The sequence below is a fragment of the Poecilia latipinna genome, unplaced genomic scaffold, assembly GCF_001443285.1.
Source record: "Poecilia latipinna isolate Pla-1442-1.1 unplaced genomic scaffold, P_latipinna-1.0 Scaffold46, whole genome shotgun sequence".
NCBI classification, from domain to species: Eukaryota; Metazoa; Chordata; class Actinopteri; order Cyprinodontiformes; family Poeciliidae; genus Poecilia; species Poecilia latipinna.
This window is the reverse complement of record NW_015112662.1, coordinates 324,936-345,148: the sequence shown is the minus strand read 5'-3', so window position 1 is coordinate 345,148 and position 20,213 is coordinate 324,936. Positions and strand designations below refer to the sequence as shown.

At 39.3% G+C, this 20,213-nt stretch overlaps 2 protein-coding genes across 15 annotated transcripts in view; one reads left to right on the top strand and one right to left on the bottom strand.

Annotated features, from left to right (window-relative positions):
* Positions 1 to 6,764: 6,764 nt before the first annotated feature.
* bcat1 (branched chain amino-acid transaminase 1, cytosolic) lies at positions 6,765 to 16,142 on the bottom strand. The gene is made up of 11 exons (XM_015049836.1): positions 15,904 to 16,142; positions 15,445 to 15,489; positions 13,189 to 13,383; positions 12,676 to 12,786; positions 12,415 to 12,534; positions 12,171 to 12,322; positions 11,907 to 12,049; positions 11,741 to 11,826; positions 11,432 to 11,572; positions 9,972 to 10,043; positions 6,765 to 6,900 (listed from the first exon to the last, which is right to left on the bottom strand). Exons 2-11 carry the CDS (start codon positions 15,472 to 15,474, stop codon positions 6,862 to 6,864), a joined length of 1,089 nt encoding a protein of 362 aa, XP_014905322.1. The 5' UTR covers positions 15,475 to 15,489; positions 15,904 to 16,142; the 3' UTR covers positions 6,765 to 6,861.
* Positions 14,991 to 20,213, top strand: part of lrmp (lymphoid-restricted membrane protein) — a 38,874-nt gene continuing 33,651 nt past the window's right edge. For 7 of the 14 annotated variants that reach the window (XM_015049783.1, XM_015049725.1, XM_015049741.1 and 4 more), the window contains exons 1-3: positions 16,287 to 16,396; positions 17,521 to 18,230; positions 19,398 to 19,514. In XM_015049783.1, coding sequence (XP_014905269.1) covers positions 17,567 to 18,230; positions 19,398 to 19,514 — 781 coding nt within the window. In that variant the 5' untranslated portion in view covers positions 16,287 to 16,396; positions 17,521 to 17,566. Of the gene's footprint in view, positions 15,359 to 16,284; positions 16,397 to 17,520; positions 18,231 to 19,397; positions 19,515 to 20,213 lie in introns of those variants that run through there. The other 7 variants (XM_015049818.1, XM_015049799.1, XM_015049791.1 and 4 more) reach the window with 4 other exon arrangements.

The window sequence follows — 20,213 nt, the reverse complement described above, 5'->3', positions numbered from 1 at the left end:
ACTGTTTTGTGTGTGCCTTCCTTTCATTGCCACACAAGTTAATCAGTTGTTTTCAAAGGCACAGCTGGATCTCTGGATTAAACATTCACATATTTGCATGTCACATTTATTAGCGGTACGGGCATGATTCTACTGCAAAAATGTACATTTTCTATTTTATATGTGTAAAAAAAAAAAAAAGGCAAGTGATGATTGTTATTTACAAAAGAGAAGGAATAACTACTACAGTAGAAGCGGTGAGGGTCACGGCTGGCCACCGACGGTCTGTATCTTGTGTTTGCAGCAGGATGTGGCTTTTTTTTGTGTGTGTGCTTGTGGTTGAGAAGGCAGTCCTTTATTCAGCTTCACTGGATTGAAGCCAGCAACAAAAAGTAAAGTGGAGAAATTAATAAAGAGCTGCTAGGAAAGAAACACAAGTAAATTCAGCAACACGGCTCAGTTTGCTGCTTATTGCTCCTCATTGCAAGACCTTCTGGAACAACCATGATATTGGGCAGGGTGGAGTATGAACTCATCAGAAGGGCATTACTCAGGACACCATTCATGCCAAAACTTGCCCCTTGCCCTATTTTTTTAATAGGGCAAGGGGCAAAGCCTAACAAAAGTTAAAATAAATTCCTCTTTTATACCTCTTTGACCACAAGATGCTGTTCTAACAATGAGCTTTGTTGTCCTAAGAGAACTAAAGCTCAAGACGCTCGCGTCAAAATCGACCTTTAGTAATTCAGGAGAAACAATAGTACATCAATGTATCTACTTTTTAAAAATTGCTGACTTATCATGTATGTTTAATCATTATCAATATGCCTCTATTTTTATTATTTTCTCAATTGGTTTTATGATATTCTTCTGTTTTCTGCTGTGTGATGTTTTATTTTACCTGAACAGGTCGTTGTTAAAAATGAGAATTTGTTCTCAATCAGTTTACCTGGTTAAATAAAGATTAATAAAAAAGAAGTAAAATTAAATAAAATTCTCAAGAGTTATTTCAGTCATAAGATAATAAGGTTTGAACTGGAAAACTTTGATAAGCTTAAAAGGTTTATTTTTTGTTTGTTTGTTTGAATTCAGAAGAAGAAACGTCTGATACCAGGTGCCACTGTTAAATTTGGCCACAGTTTTTAGATGCTGTTTATAAACCATGCTTTATTATTAAATTGTCTTGCTTGGAAACATCACTTGCGCTGAGATTTTTTATCTTAATGAGTTATTTTTCTGGTTACATAAAGGTTTCAATCATTAAAAATTTCTCATTTGCCATCTTCCTCACCGTGGGTGGCGGAGAGATAAACGCGTCCTTGTCCAGCCTTGTTTGTCACCGGTCCAATTGTTTCAAACTTTTAATTATTTCTCTGCGGTTTGGACGTGCCGCTATTTTCTCGAAGCCATTTCCTGAAACGTGAAGAGCGGCACGCATCTCCTACTTCTGTGGTGTGTTCATTTGTCCCCGTTTCATGTCATTTTTATATGTCAGATTACCAGGAAGTTGTGGATTACTAATTAGTAGAAACTTTGATTATTCAACTTTACAAAGTAAAGTATAAACAAGCATTTAAAAAAAGATTCTAATATATTACTAACAGGTATTTTCAGAAGTACCAGGATGTTGTACAAATTATATTAACTGTTATTTCTTAATCTGGATTTTTTTTTTTTGCCACTATATGAATGACAATGAGATTATGACAAATTTTTTTTTTTTTTTTTCATTTTTTGTCCACATTCTTACTTACTTAAGGGTAAGTGAGGGGAGTGATGTGTGATATGTAATGCTTTATTAAAGCTGATGTAAATAGTTTATTCCGAGATGCAAATCAAACTCTATAGCCAAGCATTTCAATGTTAAGGAGGCAGTATTATGTGTTTCACAGGCTCATAGTGTCATTTTATAGCACAATAAAGTAACTATGTTAGTTGTTATAAAATAAATTGCATTAAATTACTTTGCAATTTAGGGCCTTTGTCTCTTTAGAAAATCTTGCCCTAACCACATCCCTAAACCTCCAGGTTAGCTCCTCTGTAAACCCTTTATCATAATTTTCACCAGAGTTTCACTCAGAAGAGGTTCCTATAATGAGCTCAGCAGACGCAGACTTCCACCAGGTGTTTGCTAATTGCTGTTGGCTAGTCTGAAGGAGCTGAGTCAGGGAGTCACACAGGAGGGCTGCTCTGTGAGGCGGAAGCTCGGAAACTTGCAAAAGCTGCAGTTCCGAGGAGGAGCTTCGTCCTTGAAGGCGGAGCTAAGTCCACCAAGGCTTTTTGCACAGCTGAATGGTGGCCACAGGTATGCTTTTGATGAGGGAATGATAATATTGTAGTATGATGTGAAGCTCAAAAGAAAAGTTGTCATAGGTGCTACTGTTGTATATTCTATGAGAAACAATGTGCTTTTGGAATAATAGGAATAAGAATACAATATTATTGTCCAATATATTGTCCAAGTATAGGGCTATTCAAAAAAAAAGTTCAAAATCTGTATTTTTGTGTATAAAAAAAATGGCATAAAAACTGCTGGCTTCAAATTAAGAATTTCAAGAACAAGCTTCTACACAAAATAGATTAATTTAGCTAAAACCAAGCATATGGAGATGCAGCAAGTTTTTTGTAATCGTGTATATTTGTTTTTGTTTTTGTTGGGGGTTTTTTTCTACATTTTACTCATTAATAAAGTCTGAATTCAGTCACTGATTCAGTACAACAGCAGTGTGAACTGATCTGTCATCACACTAACTAAAAACTTGGTATGCAAGTCTTCAGAACGAGAAAGGAGCAGCTTCCCGCTCTTTAGCGTCACAGACCAGCTGCTGTTGCTTCCACTGTCGCTTCTTCATTAGGATTCCAAGAGAAACAAACATCCGCAACGCCACACACAGTTTGATTCTAATTGGGCGCCCAAAGCCACTGATATAATCTGCCGAGATCTGACCCACGGCGACCAGCGGTGCCGCTGCGACGGCGGCCCAGATTAAAGGAGACTGGAAGAGAGAGGGTGTGTGCGAAGGAGGAAGGTTACGGAAAAGACAAACTGGCCCGAGAACAGGCAGGATGGGAGACAAACAACACGGCGACGACAAACAAAAACACAAAAAAAAAAAAAAAAAAACAAAAAGTGGCGCCGAGTGCGTTAATTAGAATTTCAAATTGGACAAACTCAAGATGACAGCGCTGCACTTGTCAAATCAGATCATGCCCCGGCCGGGTGAGAGAGAAAGAGCAAAGGGAGAAGAAGAAGAAGAAGAAGAAGAAGAAGAAGAAGAAGAAGAAGAAGAAGACACACTGCTCTGAGCCAAACACCGCTCTTAGTAGCTGAATGGGTGCCATATCTCTCTCTTTCTCCTTCCTTCGTTCTCTCTTTCTTTTCGTTTCCCCTCTTTATGCCCAACAATCCTCCCCCACCCCCACTCACCGCCTCCCCCCAATCCCTGACTCCATTTGTCTCTGCCTGAATGTCAACGCTTCCTTAACAAGAAGTGACAATTAAAACATCCTCGCCATCTTCGGGCCTACTGGGAGAGAGATCTGCCAAGGTCCCTGGTCTCTGTGACTGAGGTTGGGAGTTTGTGATATCGGAGAGGTAGAAGTGGGGTTGGTGAAGGCAGTAGAGAGAGAGAGGAGAAATGAAAATCAAAGGATGGAGGGCATATATGATCTAAGAGACACTTTGGCATAATCTGAACTCTTAAAAGCCTTAAAACTGTCTTGTTCCCCCTTCTTCATTCTTGGGATTTTCTGAAAGCACGTCTGAATATCAGTGAGTCTTTGAACTTGCCCTCAGCTCGTTTACAATCAAATTTACGAGTGGAACAAATAAGGCTACTACAGCAAATCCTTAAATTTGATGTTTGATGCTACAGAGATGACTCCAGAGTAAATACAGATTAGAGAGTCTTAGATTCACACCATCCTTGTTTAATCTGCTTTAATCAAACTTTAGTTTGTTTGCCTGGAAAGTCCTACTTGTTTGACCAAAATAGCAAACTCTGGTCTGCTTAAAAATCTAGGCCTCAATTCAATTACAGCAAACTCTGGTTGATTAAAGCAAACTCGGAGTATTCTGGGAAAAATGCTGCCAAGACAAGAGCTTGAGTCTTGAGGGCGCGTGAGAGAAACGGCTCGGCGTCTTTTCTCAAAGACAAAAAAGAAATCCTACAACCTCTGAAATTTGAAGCCACTCCGTTTTTATTTAAAGCTTGCGAAGATGGAAGCTGCGCTGATGTCTTCATTTGTGGTTTTGGCTTTGCTTCCTTCAGTAGTTCTTGGTGGAGCGCCACCACAGGCGAGGAGGGGAACAGGTTTTTCAAAGTGGTTCACTTTCGCTCTGCAGTGTGAAAGTGAGCCGCACCAATTTAAAATGTAACAAATGTTGCAATTTTGGTCCTCAATCCAAACAAGTCTACCGGACTATCAGGTGTTAAAACACCCTTATGTTACATTTTTATGATCCACTTCGAAGAATTGAAACTTGAGATTCGTATAAATAACTAAGAGTTGGAAACAAGTGGTTTCAAGCAATAAATCACCATAGATTTAACAGTATTTATAAAAAGGCACTCTGGCAACTCTGCTGGTGGCCTAGATTTAGCAGACTCGATGGTGTTTGGCATTTTAAAGTCGCAGTGTTGTGTGTTTGCATCTGCCTGCACTGGTCTCCGCACCAGCTGTGCCACTGCACACAAGGAAGGAGCTGCTGCCAAAAAGACGGAATACATCCCGAACATGACGAGGCTTCCCCTTTCACGCACACGCACCGTCACACACATACACGGACAGACGGTATTAATCGGGCTTTCATTTGCTTGTGAACACGTTAACCTCCAGAGTTCTCATTTTTTAAAGTATGACTGCGATTCCTAATTTGCGTTGTGTGCACATGGGCGTGCTGGTGAACAAACAGCCCAAGTGCACTCCAGTTTGATGGGTTCCTGTTATGACTCCATTATGCTGATGGCTTTGGTTCAGTTCCAGTTTTTCTTCTCGCGCACGCGCGCGCGTGTGTGTGTGTGTATTAGTGAGTGGGATGACAGGAAAACAGTCGCTCTGCGCTGAAGCAGGAAGGATTGTGGAAGTGTCTCTGCAATGCCGCAGAACCATGGACCTCACGTTCACAAGTCCACTCAGACCTGCGACGGGAAATATCTAACATTGCAGCAACGTAGTCTGATATGTTCTAAATGAGGGATGTCTAGAACATTTTCATTTTGGGCCATATCAAAAATCTGAATGTTCTTAAAGGGCCCGGTTGTGCCAGCATGTATTGACAAAACCAATTAGACTGATAAAATATCAATAAATAGCTGTTCCTCCAGGGTTCTGTGATTGTTTTTGTGGGGGGTTTTGCAATCAAAATTACAGATTTTGTGTTGCCAATTTAGAAATGTTTGTAAGACATTTTTATTATATTTGTGCTACTGCATGATGTTAAATGTGACCTTTTACTACTCGCCGTATCAATTACAGACTATAACTTATCAAGTAAGGCTGAGGCAGCAGTCACTTAAACTGAAATTTTGAGAAAATTTGCAGTAAAAATCAGAAAAAATGTGGCAATTTGTTGATTTTATTTGAGTTTTGCAGATTTGTGAAAATCTGGAAGGTAACTTGTAGTGTAGAGGGCCACATAAAAAGCTACAGCGGGCCAGATTTGGCCCCCGGGCCTTGAGTTTGACACATATTCTAAATAATGCTGCAGTTATGCAAACAATGTTCACATAATTAATCATTTTCCACTTTCCCTTTCATTTGTAGGCACAATATTTTTGTTCTACTTTGTTTTTCACATTGAAATCCGATGAGCAGATTGCACTATCCATCTGAAATCTGAATTTCAGTCAGATGCACACCAGCTGTGTTTTAGTATTCATAAAGGCTGGAGTCCATGAATCTGAAACTGATTCGTAGCTGTACGCTATGTTCAGTCCATTACCTGTTTTTCTGTGTGGTGTACATTGCCCACCTCGCAATCTATTTTATTGCAGGTTTATGTTAGCAGATAATAATAAGTACATCATTTGAACATTATATTTAAAAAAATCTGAAAAACGTGAAGTTTTCTCACAACTTCACACATTTCGAGACTAAACTCTAAATTATTCTCAAAATATCTAAGACTTTTACCCAGACTTGACAAAAAGCATTTGTGTTCATAGGTTTTCAAGCCAGAGGTTGTCAGCTTCATGTAGGTCTTCATTTTGATTAAGTTCACGACTATAATTTAATCTGATCCGTTCTGTTGGAGGTATGTTGTTGTAACCTCAGCTCCTAATAGGTTTTGTTCCAGGATTGTCCTGCATTAAGCTCCAACTACTCCTGTCATTTCTGTGAATAAATGAGAAATTTTGCACTTTGCTGGCACTGTTGTGTGATTTCTCTCTCTACATAGATCTTTCCTAAAGGATTATAAGGCAGCTTTGGGTTCTCAGTTTATCGGGTCCAGTTTTTCCACTATGCAAAATCCTGTTTGCTTAAATTAAAATCCAACAGCACAATATTGATTAAAACAGTTTAATAGCATTTTTTGTTGTTGTTGTTGTTGCTGCAAAATTTTTTTAAAAAAATGACAGCAGTTCATTCTAGGTGCTTCGTAATTCTTACATGCTAGTTTGCAAGTTGGTAAAAACAAGTGGCTGCGGTTGCTGGTTTCTGTAAGTTATTGTGCAGTATTACGTTAGACATCAAGCTACTTTTGCTAATTGCTTTGGACAGTTGTGCGATTCTTTTTAACTTAGATTAAATAACAAGTAAAACATGACACAACCACAGCTAGGTAGAGTAATAGTATCTTTTTTTTCTCCTTATGACAAGTGCAGATCAGTCTGATTTCAATGGCTTTGTCACATCCCAGTCCAAAATTCTTCATCACCGCTACACAAGGTACGTCCAGTCACTCGGAGAGCGGCCATGCTGAAAAAAGAGCAAAGTTTATACGGAGAAGGTTAAATGACAAACTTCTATCCTCTGGGGGACCCAAGAAAAAAAAAGAAAAAAACCCATCTTGCTAAGCCGCTAAGCACTAAACTTCTCTGCTTAATTGCGAGAGAAACACAAATAATCACATAAAAAAGAGGAAAAATAAATAAATAAAAACTCAAATATCCGTAAGCAAATCTGCAAACTCTTGTCAGCGGCAGAATGCAACGCCACACAACAGAGAAAACGGGAACTATAATAAAAAATCAAAACAAAATGCTCCCCAATCCGTGACAGGCGCGGAGACAAATCCAATTATTCGTGTCTCATGTTGCAAATTTGTTCTAATGGTCGGAGTGAGAAAGTAAATAAACGCCTGTGAAGGGGAAACAAAAGAATGTGATTTCTAATTAACTTGAAAGAGGAACAGCAGGGCGACTTAGTAAACCCATCTTTCATCTGCAGCCTCGGACCACTCATTTGTTTGTTGCACAATGTTGTCTTCGGGACGGGTTGGGTGTGTGTGTGTGTATGTGTGTGCACTGTACGGCTTGCCTCCAAATGAAATGTCAACAGATTTAACAGCACCGAGGAAGGAGCTGCAGCATTTTCCGGCGTTTTGTCGATTTTATTGTTCATTAAGCTCCCTCCTCCTCCTCTCCCACTTGTTCCAGGCTTCATTTGCACCATCTTTGGCTTTGAAGATCACACGAGGCTGAGGCAATAATTGAGTTTGTGCAATTACAACGGGCATAATGAGAGAAATCCAGGAGTTTGCCTCGGCCCCTACCTCCGTCGCTCCGCCGGCGGGCCGACAAACTGTCACTTTCGCCCGCGTTGCACTCTCCGGAAGACGGGAGGGGGGATCTTATCGCATCCGCAGACGTAGCAGCATTCTTAGCACATACTCGCACGATGAAGCGGCCTGATATGCTAATTATTGACTTTTAGAAAGAAAACGCGCGAGGAAACAAACAGAAAGTTGAAGAGATAATTGCACGGACTAATCTAAGAGTTTGAAGGACGATACTGAGATCAGTAGGATTGGATATGAAACCATGTGTGACCATTGATCATTATAGAGATAGAGGTTGCAAAGCGTCTTAATGTTACTCATTTTTAGTGCTAGCAGCTGTGCTGGTGGGTTTTTTTTTTTTTACCCTTGTTCATTTAACAAGCTCATCGTTTGTCGTCTTATAAAAGTGAATAATAAATGGATGACATTTTGTTACGCTACAACCACAATAAAACCTTGTTTTTGTCTGAATTACATGCAATAGACAGACACAAAGGATTATGTGGACATAGAAGGAGTTGTACCATATTTTGGGGTTTCCCCCAGTGTATTATAAGCCTGGTGGGCCACCAGGCTTTACTTGTGCCCCCACCAGGCTTAGCATTAAGTTTTTTGGCATTTTTTAAGACTTTATAGTTGGTGTTCAGATATTAATCTTCCAATCTTCCAATAATGCATAATTATCAAGCGATGTTTTCAAATTTCCTGTCAACTCTAAACATTTTTTAACTCAAAAACATGGCGGGCCGCTGGATGAATCTCTGCCGAGCACCCCAACCGCCAGGCTTAGCAAGTTTTCTGGCGGAAACCTTGTATTTGGTCAAGATGTATTGTGTCCACTGTCCTTAACGCCCACAATCTGATCAAGGAAAGAGTTGGAGACATTTCACAAAGTTAAACAAACTCACAGAAATGTGAGTTAACTGATGTCATTGAATTTTTCCGTAATCGCATTACAATTACATTTTTGCCTGACATCATGCAAGCCTATGCCTCGTCTTCAGCCTACTCGTTTTTTTGGTAAATTATACGGGTTTGTAAAGCAGTATTTTGTTTTTGTTTTCTTTGCGTTAACTTGAAAGAGTTAACAACATTGTTATTTTAACCAAAATAAAGCAAAAGTAAAGTGAAAGTATATTCATATATGAGAGCATCCCAGATCTAAATTCAATTAAGAATCCGTGGGAAGACCGAAAAATGTGTTTTTACAGAAGTTCTTCACACAATATCAACTCGTTTCAGATTTTTTACTGAAAACAAGGAAAAGAAAAAAAAAAAACAGGTTTTCGTTCTACTTTTGTCACGCGTTACTTTATGTTGGGTTGTCACAAAGTCCAAGTAAAATAAGCGGAAGCTTGTGGTTGTAATATGGCTGGTGGAAATGCTGAATACTTTTGCGAGCGACGGTGAGAACTTATAGCCTACACAGTACAAAATCTCTTTCAAAAATTACAGTTTACTGGATGTCTAGGTCTGCATGATGACATCACCCGAAGGTTTGTTTGGAGTCCATAATTAGCCAGGCTTGGGAATATCACTACACTGAGATATTCTTGGGGGATCTTCCTGGCTGTATGTCAGCCACAACTAGGCACAATGTTGAAATTACAGTTAGTGTCCATTGAGTGTAGGATTCGAAACCTAGGGGGCTTTTCCCCAGTACAAGTGATAAAATAATGATCACATTAAAGCTTATATGCCAACTAATAGGCTCAGTACACAATACAGTAACAGAGGATCAGCAATAATTAGCACACTCATTAACCCTACTGGGCCAAAAGCTATTAGAAATCTGTTTAAATCTGAAACGCTAAGTAGACTGTCAGTGGGAGATTTTTTTCTGTTTGTTTGTTGTTGTTGGCTAAGAAGACTATACTAAGTCATTATTTAATTCCTTACAGGATACCTCACTTATTATACACTTAGAGGAAGTTCACGCATACAGTAAGTTTTATCAATAAGGACCGAAGAAGGTTTATTTAAAACAACTTTGTGATTTTATCTCATTAAGTTACGTAATAACTACTTGGATAACTGCGTGCCAATTCAATTATGGCGATAAAAGTTAATTGAATTTTTTTTTGGTAGAGGGGGTATTTGTTAGGGGTTGCCTTTTATTTGCAATATTTATTATTAAATTTTATGTTTTTTATTTAATTTGGGGATTTTCTTTTTCTACCTCTTGCTACTCAGCTAAATCTTACTGTCACCGAACGCCGTAAGCTAAACCATGTAACATAAAAGGAGACATTTGTGTTTACCTACTAACCTGTATATCTGTCAGTTCTGTTGCAATCCTTGAAGATAACGAGTGCTCGTCTTGATTGGGGAGCTGCAAATTCTGGAAAAACACAAGCTTGAATTATATTGAGTCATATTTTATTGATAGAAAATTAGGAGTACCAACCCTATCCAATGTTGTTAAGCAGATACATAATTTTAAGACGTATTTTTCTCACACAATTAGACCCTGTGGGAGCATTTCTCTTTTTTTCTCCGCAGAGTTGCGGCAACTTTTTAAGTGATTATGTGTCGTGCAGAACAGCAGAGAACATTTTTATTTATTTTATTTTTTTTGTAATTTGTAAATGGAAGATCTTTCTGTGGAAAAACTATTTGGGAATATGCCAAGTGAAAATGTAGGATCTTATTGGGAAAACTGGTCAAAAGAAAATTGGAGTGAAAGCTCTTACTTTACCTCGAAAAAAAAAAAAAAAGGAAATAAAAGATTTGTTGAAGTAAAGTGAGAAACACTAGGACATATTTCTCCCATTATGACTTATTGATGCTGTCTGTATAGGTTAGCTCTATTTTAACACATTAAACTTTACTATCTGCAGTTCTTAGATGGTGTTAGGGGACTGGTTTGTACATTATCCACTGAGAATAATAATAATAATAATAATAATAATAATAATGACTTAAATAATAATGAATAAAATGACTTTGTATATAAAACAAATCTTGGCTTGTAACATCTGTTGACTTTCACAGCTTCTCTGTACTTTCATTCATTGTTGTTTTCTTTTTCTTTAGACAAACATGTTTCTTAACTTTGCGAACAGAAATGAATGTAAAACAAGATTTGTCTGTCGCAAAGTTTCTTCCATTTTTGCTTTTTTTTGTCACAAATTATTGTTTGAGATCATTAATCAAAATTTAATGTCAGACAAAAGTAGGGGGGGGGAATTAAGCCACTTTCAAATTTCATCTAGTTATGGGGGGGGAAATCCCAAACATACTGGTCAGGGAAAAGTTATATGCTATGCTAACATTAACCACGTTGCAATTAGGTTGTCCAAAATAATGAATGAGCATAAAAACAGAGCAAAGAGCAAAGGCCGTAGCAGTGTCTCTGGTACAAACATTCGGCTGGAAATGTGTGGAAAAACCAGCCAGAGTCCAAAATTTCTGACCAAGAACAAAGTTGTAAAAATGTTGAGATACACTGAAGCAAAATAACAAGAGATGGAGAGCAGCTAAACACATCTGAACAGTGTTTACCAAGCATCTACTGAAACCAATCGCTTTGTTGTGAAAAGTGAAACTTTCCTTGAAGCTGAAATTTCTGTTTCTCTTCTAAACTCTGGCTCAGCTGATTCATCAAGTCCTCCCAGTACATATAAAATGACATATCATGTGCTAACTCTGGGAGGCTTAAAGGCCTAGCTTTTTTCTCTAGCTGGTCTCTTATTTTACACTAGAAGAAGAGTTTTGTGAATTTCTTACCTTTTCTTCGTACACAATGCTTCCTATATGGCAGACCCTGCAGGCAGTGCCAGAGCCAAACATCTCCTTAAGACGCTGCTGCTTCAGAGCCGAGCACAGCTGGCCCATTGTCAGGTATCGCTCCAACACTTTGAACTCATCCTTCGAAGCAGAGCAGCAGGAATTCAGGAAACCCGAATGCTGACCTTTAAAGTTTATCATCTCTTCTAAAATTTAACTGAATACCTTTTTTTTTTTTTTTTGTCCAATTAGGTATCAGAGCGTAAATAAGGTTTTGAATCACCATTCTCTACTAAAGGTATTTCTTACCCATTTTCTGGCGAGGTCCAGGATGCTCTGCCTGGTGACGCCTGGAAGAATGGTGCCATCTAGTGGTGGCGTTGCAAGTTCCTCATCTAATCAAAATAAGCTGTTATTTCACCTTTCAGAAAGTTAAAACATAGATATGAGTACTGTCAAGTATAGGTCCAATGACCTCCGTCCTCATTGATCCAGTGTAGAAAGATATTCATGGTTCCTCCTTCGGTTATCTGGTGGTCCTCTCCGTACAGCCACAGCACCTGCTGACAGCCATAACTCCCCGCCTCAAGCTGTGCAAAGAGAGTCCCTCCATAGTTCCTGTAGAAATCCAAAACAATTACTGTAGCTTAGCTAAAATTATCTTCAGTGTGCTTTAATCTGCTTAGGAGTAAGGCATTAAATGGATTTTAAACCAAAAGCACCGTTTGCGCGTACCGACCCTCCCATCTTGCAGTCTCCAGTTCCGCCTTTCCAGGCCCGTGTGTACTTTGGGTCGGCCCACAGAGACAGCTTGGTGTTGAAGTAAGAGCCGGCTTGACACATGATTACATACAGCAAGGCACGGTTAGGTTTCTTAACCCCTAGAGAAGGCTGCGGTGGGAACAAAAACACAGAAACACACTGTTTAGATTTTAGAGCATCTATGACAGGAAGGAATTTGACAAAACTACACTTCTGCTCACCTCAGTGCCGATAAGTGTTGGTCTTATATACAGACAGGCTGGACCTAAATGAGGCACCCAGTCCTGGTCGATTTCTATCAGCCTCTTGATGCACCCCAGCAACTCTGATTGATCAAAGGCCTTTTAAAAAAAAAAAAAAAAAAAAAAAAAAAAAAAAAAAAAAAAAAAAAAGACCAGAGATATATTTTTATTCTCTACCAGCCATCCTTTTCCTTTGACCTGCTATAAAATAAAAATGTTTCCTTGTTTTGTCCATCTTACAGGTAGACAAGCTCTCTCTGCAGACTTTGACATTCGCTCCATGTTCAATAGGGGCCTGAAGAGGCGGAGGCGCTTGTCATCACCTCGGTACACTTTCAGGCCTTCAAACAGCTCATTAGAAGAAAGACCATATTGAAAATGATTAAAATGTAATCAGAAACATCATATTGGGTATACAAGAAAAAGTCAGGTCAAGAAAAGAACTCGTCTTTGAATTTGTATTCAGATGTTTCACAGTTAGAGGTTGACATTTCTGTCCATTCTTTTTTGCAAAGGCCAAATGTCTCCGTCACAAATGGAGGATATTAGTTTTAAAGTGTTCTCGCACATCCTCAACTGGATTTGAGCCTGGTTTGGACCAGATATGTATTCATCTAAACTATTCCATTGTGGTTCTGATTGTATGTTTAACCTTATTGTCTTGTCAGAAAGTTAAGAACGTTAAATTTCTGTCCAAGGTGGTAAAAATGTAAATAGTTCAATGAGCGTGGATACTTCTGCGAGGCTGCGTACCTCGACGGCGTAATGCAGTGCTGAACAGGCTGGGTGAAGGGAAAGGTCCCCAAAGGGCCTGATGAGGGGAGTCTGCCAGCCATCATTGGCGTTCCACTCCACGGTCAGCATGTGGTCTGTGAAGACTGTCCCAAAGTCAACAACATCTGGCTTCGTCTTCAGACTGGTAGAGAGCTGGACGACGAGGTCTGCTGCCTAATGGAGCAGTAAGAATTAACAGAGAAAAAAACAAAGCTACTCTATCAGTTATTTCCAGTTATCTTCCTGGTTATTGAGTCTGTCAGAGTCCCTCAGCTTCATTGAGGCACCCCAGCACACCACTGGCTTGAATATGGACTTGGTCACTGGTGATGGAAAGTGTTGTCTTTTTTGGAATGTACCTCAGTTGTTTGTGGTCAACTACAACTTTCAGCCCAGGGTAGCACCAATGCATTTGTATGATTTGACTAGCACCACATCGGCTCCTGAGATGGAGATCCAACCGTATGTCTTTGTGCGGCTGAAAGGGGCCGCCGTTTCTTTGGTCTTATCGACATTTAACTGCAATTGTCATTTCATTCCTTCTCCACGCTCTTCACTAAAGTTGTGTCAACAACAAGAAGCAAATATAGGAAAGAAGGTATTCCTGTTGTAGGTCTTCTTCTGTAGAAGAAAACTACCAATAGCCATTGCCCTGAACACACCAGCCCACAGGCACATATGGAGTATGGGGATTGATACAACAAAAATGCAAAAACTGGAGTTGCCAGACTTCAGATGAATTGAACTTTCTCACTGAGAGTGTTGCATTTGTTTCCTTTTTTGGGTCTTTTGGAATTGAGGAGCAAAACTGCAAATGTTTCTTCTGCAGTACAGACAAAAGGATAAGAGGGATTGTTGCGGTTTCCTGCTGTTTTCCAAGACTGAATCCAATGATCCCTCTTTGAAAGAGACACCTCCAGTTGGCCAGGCATCAGCTATCTGTTGGGATTAGGCCGGCCCTCCATCTTCTCCCTCCTGGTGCAGGAGGTTCCTTGCATCCTAATCCCAGATTACAGTAAAGTACAGCACTTGTAAGGAATCAGTGAGCGTACTGCCGGTGTCTTTCCAAACCGTTTCTGCTTTACAATTATTTGCCTCACAGTTATCATGTTTCTTCAGATATACTTAAATAAATTGACTGTTGCACTTCACAACAATCAGTCCAATACTGCAAGGCCACAGCAGGCCATTAACAGAGCTTTACGCTTCCACATGAGAGCTAATCTATCACCGCTATTATCACTCCCAGTCCAGTCAGAGTTTGGCCAGGATTATGTAGCTATAATTATTACCTTTGATGAGTATCTTGAGTGTGTAAGAAGGACTGAAGTGACATTTAAAAGGTTTGGGGGTACAAACTCTTAGGCAAAGTACTGAAGGACCATTAAAAGAGTACTTGAGGTCTAACATTTTGGTATTTGAGATCTATGTCAGGTGTTGGCATAAAGGTTGCTAAATGTCCATTCAGCTGGTCTACTCAGTAAGCAGAGTTTGAAATATTATAGCTAAACATTGGATTCAATCACTCCCTTATGGTTGCAATATTGCACACACTGAAACTGCATTCAAGATTTTGATTCAGTATGTTGTGTAGCTCTAAAGGCCGTGAAGCAAACACGCAAAACCGAAGCCAACGCTTCTCCTTGGGAGAGCATGTCTCCGTGAGTGTCTGCACATGTCTAATCTCCACCTGAGCCTGCTGTCTCCCGCTCAGACGTTCAGGGTCAGAAAACATGCAAAGCTCCAGCGACTTAGCGTGAGCTGGGAAAGTGGATTCTGCTGAGCAGGTTGCAGAGGAGCAACAGGAGGACATGGGCAACAATGGAAACACACTCCTCACCTGTGAAAGAATGGGCATTTACTGTGATGAACATGAAGCCGAAAGCTGAATCACATGCCTAAAAAAGAGGCTCGAGTCTTCTGTTTGCAGTCTGCTTAGAGGTTCGCCATTTCTTCGGATTATCTTTTCATCTGCTTGTTGTCACAATAGGAAGACAGTGGCTCTTAAATCCTTTTCAGGGCTGCTTTGGGCAACATGAGGGTAAGCAGTGGTGCTGTAATAACTTCCATGTTGGTCAACAAGGGAGACTTTTGAGTGTGAAGGAGTCAGGGAACCATGAAGATGCAATACCTGGAGCTGCTACTGAGGGTAAGTGAGCTAAGTTCATAGTTATAATAGGATTTAGTTCTTTACTAAAATCACTTTCTCTGAACCATCAAAGCAGACTTCTTTACCTTAAAGCTGCTAATACTGCTGCCAGCCATGGTGTAGTTTATTGTCTGAAAGAAACATTAACAGTCTTAGCAATAATGAAATGCCGAAATATTACCACTTCACAAGTATCTCAAAGTTGGAGCCCCCTAATAGCTGTATGAGGCCATTTAGGGTTACAGGTGGATAAATATTTTTCCTTCACAGTCTTTTTATTCTGAAGCAATTATGAGAACTGGAAGCATTCTGCTATATGTTTGATATACTACATTGATAGTCAAAACGTAGCCATGACTAAATGCAAATGTAAGCAGAAGTTACACAAATGTGATAAGAAAAACAAATGGCACATCTTGGTTTCCAATATAAACAAACATTCTTGTCCTTATTTCAGAAAAGGAACTCCGACTTTTATTTATTTTATCTCACAGACAATCCAGTCAAAAGTGTAATTAGCTTAAGTTAAGATGTTTTTAATTTACCTTAAGATGAGGAGATCTGTCCTAGCCTTAGGCGTGGTGATGGAATGAAACACTGTGCACCTTGACGTTAAACAGCTTACTGGTTCCTCGAGGGGAAGCAGTGTCATCGTTGTGATGTATACATTCAGAAACAAATTTACCAACTCTGACATACTTCATCACACCAACACCCTGGGGGTTATTAGTGAGGTTTAGGGAAGTCATACGTTTTAATCTGACATACTTCAAATGCCTAAGGAAAAACTGTTGGCAAAACCGGACGAAAATGTTAAAGTTTCATCTCGGACACATCCCGTTATCCAAATCTTAGCGTTTCCTTGGGTGTAATGTCTCAGTCGTACCGCAAGGAGGAGCTGCTGACTCATATTCTGAAGCAGGTTTTAGTTCTGACAGTCTCGAGCTGCTTGTGCGCGTGCTCGATTTGTCTGTGTGGACAGTTCGCCAAACATTTCATTATTCCTCCGTGGATATTTGCTCGGAAGAGACAACAAAGGTAAAATAATACATATACTTACATTCTCGCATAAATTGAAGAATCAGGCATGCAGTCTTTATTTTGAGGTAGATGTTTTTAAATGTCTGGTTACATTTCGGCGAAAATGAGAAAAAATAACTTTAGAAAATAGGTTTTGCTTATTAGTGAGACGCTTATATTGCCGTTTTAATGCTATTGACTTAAATCTTCTTTTTTTTTAAAAACAAACATACATTTACATTGCAAGGAAAAATAGCAGTGAAATAACAAATTCAGGTCAATTAATTAGCAGGTTTGCGCACCTGCTTTACATATTTGACCAGGAGGACAAAAGAAACATCCCTGGGAGCTTGCCAGGGTTAACAACTTTTAATTTTGGCTTCCATTATTATGTTATCTCGACCAGTTTTCTCCTCTGCTCTGTGTGCTTCTGACACCTGTCATTTTAAATCTACAGTTTATCTCGTGTAACTACATCCTTGAACATCTCTTGTTAAATTAACAATCCAGGAACCACGACAACTCAAAAAGGAGACCTCCGAGTTCAGAGGCTTTGGCAGTTTGAGGATTGTATAAACTTGTATTTCTTAATTGGAATATTATAGCCAGGAAGAACAACTAACACAAGTGGAACAGTTAATTCTAATACAATTGAAGAAAGTAGTCAGGTGGATAATATTAGACAAAGGTTTAACTAGTTTGCTTTTAAAATTGCACTGAAGCCGGGAAGAAGCTAATTCTAAAAAAGCAGTAGCCCGTAAGTTACCATGGCGATTTGTAACTAGCCTTATTCAGACCAGGTTAACAGGAAGTTAACCACGATTAAAACTAATTAATGGCCTTAGTCAATGGCACAGTCATTTGTTCATTGTAGTCAACCTTTACCAGATACTGTAAAATGTATTTGATCTCGACCTGTCGCGAGGCCACCTTGTTTGTCCTCTTTAAAATGTGTAAGAAAAAAACGAGTAACATAAAGTAATCTCTGTCAGATTCACATGTTACTGTTATCATCTGGTAACATTTCTTCACACGGATTACACTAACGTTTGGTGTAAAATTGGGTTGTAAATGTGACAAAATGTAAAAGTTCAAACTGCATGAATACTTTTGCATAAATATTTTTTTTTTCTATCCCCCAGACCTCACCCTCTCCTCTAGTAAGGAATTCGGCACTTCCCCCAAACCATGAGCAACGTGGACTATTGCACGCCTCATCCTTCACGTCGGCACAACCCCGTGGAAAGCATTTGCCGCAAGCTTCAGACCATCCAGTGGTGTGGTGACAGGGAACCCAATTCACCCTTCCAGATCCCTAAACTCTCTTCCAGCAGTTACGACAGCCCTCAGTCCGGCCTCAGGCACAACCTGGAAGCCATTCTGAAGAAAGGAGCCGTCCTCAGAGACGAGGAGGAAAGGGTTAAAGGGATGGGGATGCCAAGCTCCCACAGCAGTGGCCTTGGTTCCTACGTACCCCTCTCATCTCCCAAATGCAATCCATCCACACCAGCTAATGTCACATACACAATCACAAGCACTCTGGGAGAGATGAGAGGTGCTGATGGGAGTGATTTAAAACATGTGAGGACATGGCAGAGGTATTGTTCAACACCCACAGGCCAGTCCAGGGACTCCCCTTATTTCACGTTCACCCGAGGGCCAAACCCGGCGCAGTCTGAGAGCGACAGCCAGAGCTCGAGCTTGAGTCCTCCTCTGTCCCGCACTTTCACGTCGAGGAACAGCATCCTCTCCTACAACGTGAACTTCTGCTCTGCAGACGCAGCGAACTCGGCAGAGTGTGAACTGCCCTACCCCGCACTGGTTGTGAAAAGACTTTCCATGGGAGATGGAGGTAGGGGGCAGAGTCTGAGTGCCAAAGTAGATTCGTCTGGCTTTCAGAAACTAAGAATTGTTTGTTACCTTGTTTTTTTTTTTTTTTAATCATCATTATAATAATTAGTTATTATGAGTACTAATTTGCCCAAAGTTATATATTCTTTTTCAAGATGTATCTTTTGCAGGGGGGGGGAAAAACTGTCACATTTGTGGATCTAAATTGCACACAAAAGTATTAAGTTTCACTCTAGCAGACCATAAAACTAAAATGGATTTGGCAAAGCCAACTAATATAGCAGTAAAAGTGAACTTCAAATGTTGTTTCCCTTAGGAAAGTTAGTTTGGGTTGGTTATATTGAATAACCAATATTCAAATTATTTCTAAACCACAAATGCTTTTTAAGTATCTCTAGACATAGCAGAAAGTTTTAGCATCTCCTTGTTAAAAGCATTTTAGTCATATGACTCTCCATATTAATCTTAAAATACAGCCCAGCTCTTATAATGTGAACAAAGGAGATTACAATAAAGTTAGCCTCTTTTGACTTCAGAAAACAAATGAATGCCGTAAAGAAGGTAAAATAATTCTACCTCACTGTTCCCTTCATCTTTAACATGCAAAGTGAAGCTTGATTATTTTTATAGAGTGATAACTGCATGTAAATAAATATGAAAACAAGGTGGGGATTAGGAGCCTGTGGCAGCTTTGACTTCTACAACCTTTCCCCTGTTGATGTGAACGTCTAAACTTCACAAGATTATTTTATTCTCGTTCAGGTTTTTATTAGGGTGAAGTGGAAAGTGTTTGGTAACTCGCTGTTGGACTTTTTGATTGACTGAACTTGAAGCAGAAGTCTATTTTTGTTTTGTGTAATTTAAAATTTTAAATAATTATCAAAGACAAAACTAGCACCAATCACTTTATTTGACATGAAAATTCTTTTACGAGATATTAGGAAGAAATGATCCAGTTACAGTTCATCATCTAGATATTTAATTTTAATATTTTCTTTTAAGTAAATAAGTAATTACCAATCCTCCACCTCTGTACTTTTTTGGTGAAATTTAACAGAAACTGTGTTTGGTCATTGTACTGTTATTTGCTACTGTGCCTAAAGGGAAATCATGTGCCTGCCGCGCTGCATAATTCAGGACACTCTGTCTGGTGTGTGTTGTACTCAAGCTCTTTCAGGAATGTCGATTAACTCTGAAAATGGAAGAAACATGGCAGAAATCAGCCTCATCTGCGAAGAGAATCTGCTCGATACCATATTTCATGCTTGTGACACCCAGCGCAGAGGTACGCCCGCTCACACACATACACTCACATGGGCTGTGTTTGCTGGGTCTTCTGTCACTTGCCAAACAAAATGAATGTTTTTAGAATGTATATTGCACATAAGTAATTTGCTGCTGCTGGTCTGACTATTCAGAAAGCAGAGATCTACTGGGGTTATAACATATAGGTGTTTTTCTGTACAAATAGAGGAAAAAATCAGATGAACGACTGTTGGAAAAAATGCCTTGTTGATATCAGAAGCGAATGGACAGAGAGGAATGAGTTGATAGAAAGACAACATTACCTTTAAATAACCGCTTGTTACCAAGGTATGCAGAATACGTCGCACCTTGATGATGATGAGTCGTATTGTGCCAGTCAGTTGCTAACAAGAGCTAGTTCTAAACACGGAGGAGCTATGAAAAAATTCATTAATTGAGTTTTGTAGATTACTTATGGAATATGCTAATACCCCGCATCTGTTTTATTCTCTCCAGCTGTCTTTACTCACATAAACTGTACAGTGGTTTGATTTCCAAAACAATGAATCTCATCCACACATCTTAATGGTTCATCAGCAGAAAAGAAACATAAAATTTTTCATTGTTTTGGTTTGATTTCCAAAACAATGAATCTCATCCACACATCTTAATGGTTCATCAGCAGAAAAGAAATATAAAATTTTGACATAATTTTTTTTTTTTTTTTTTTTTTTTTTTT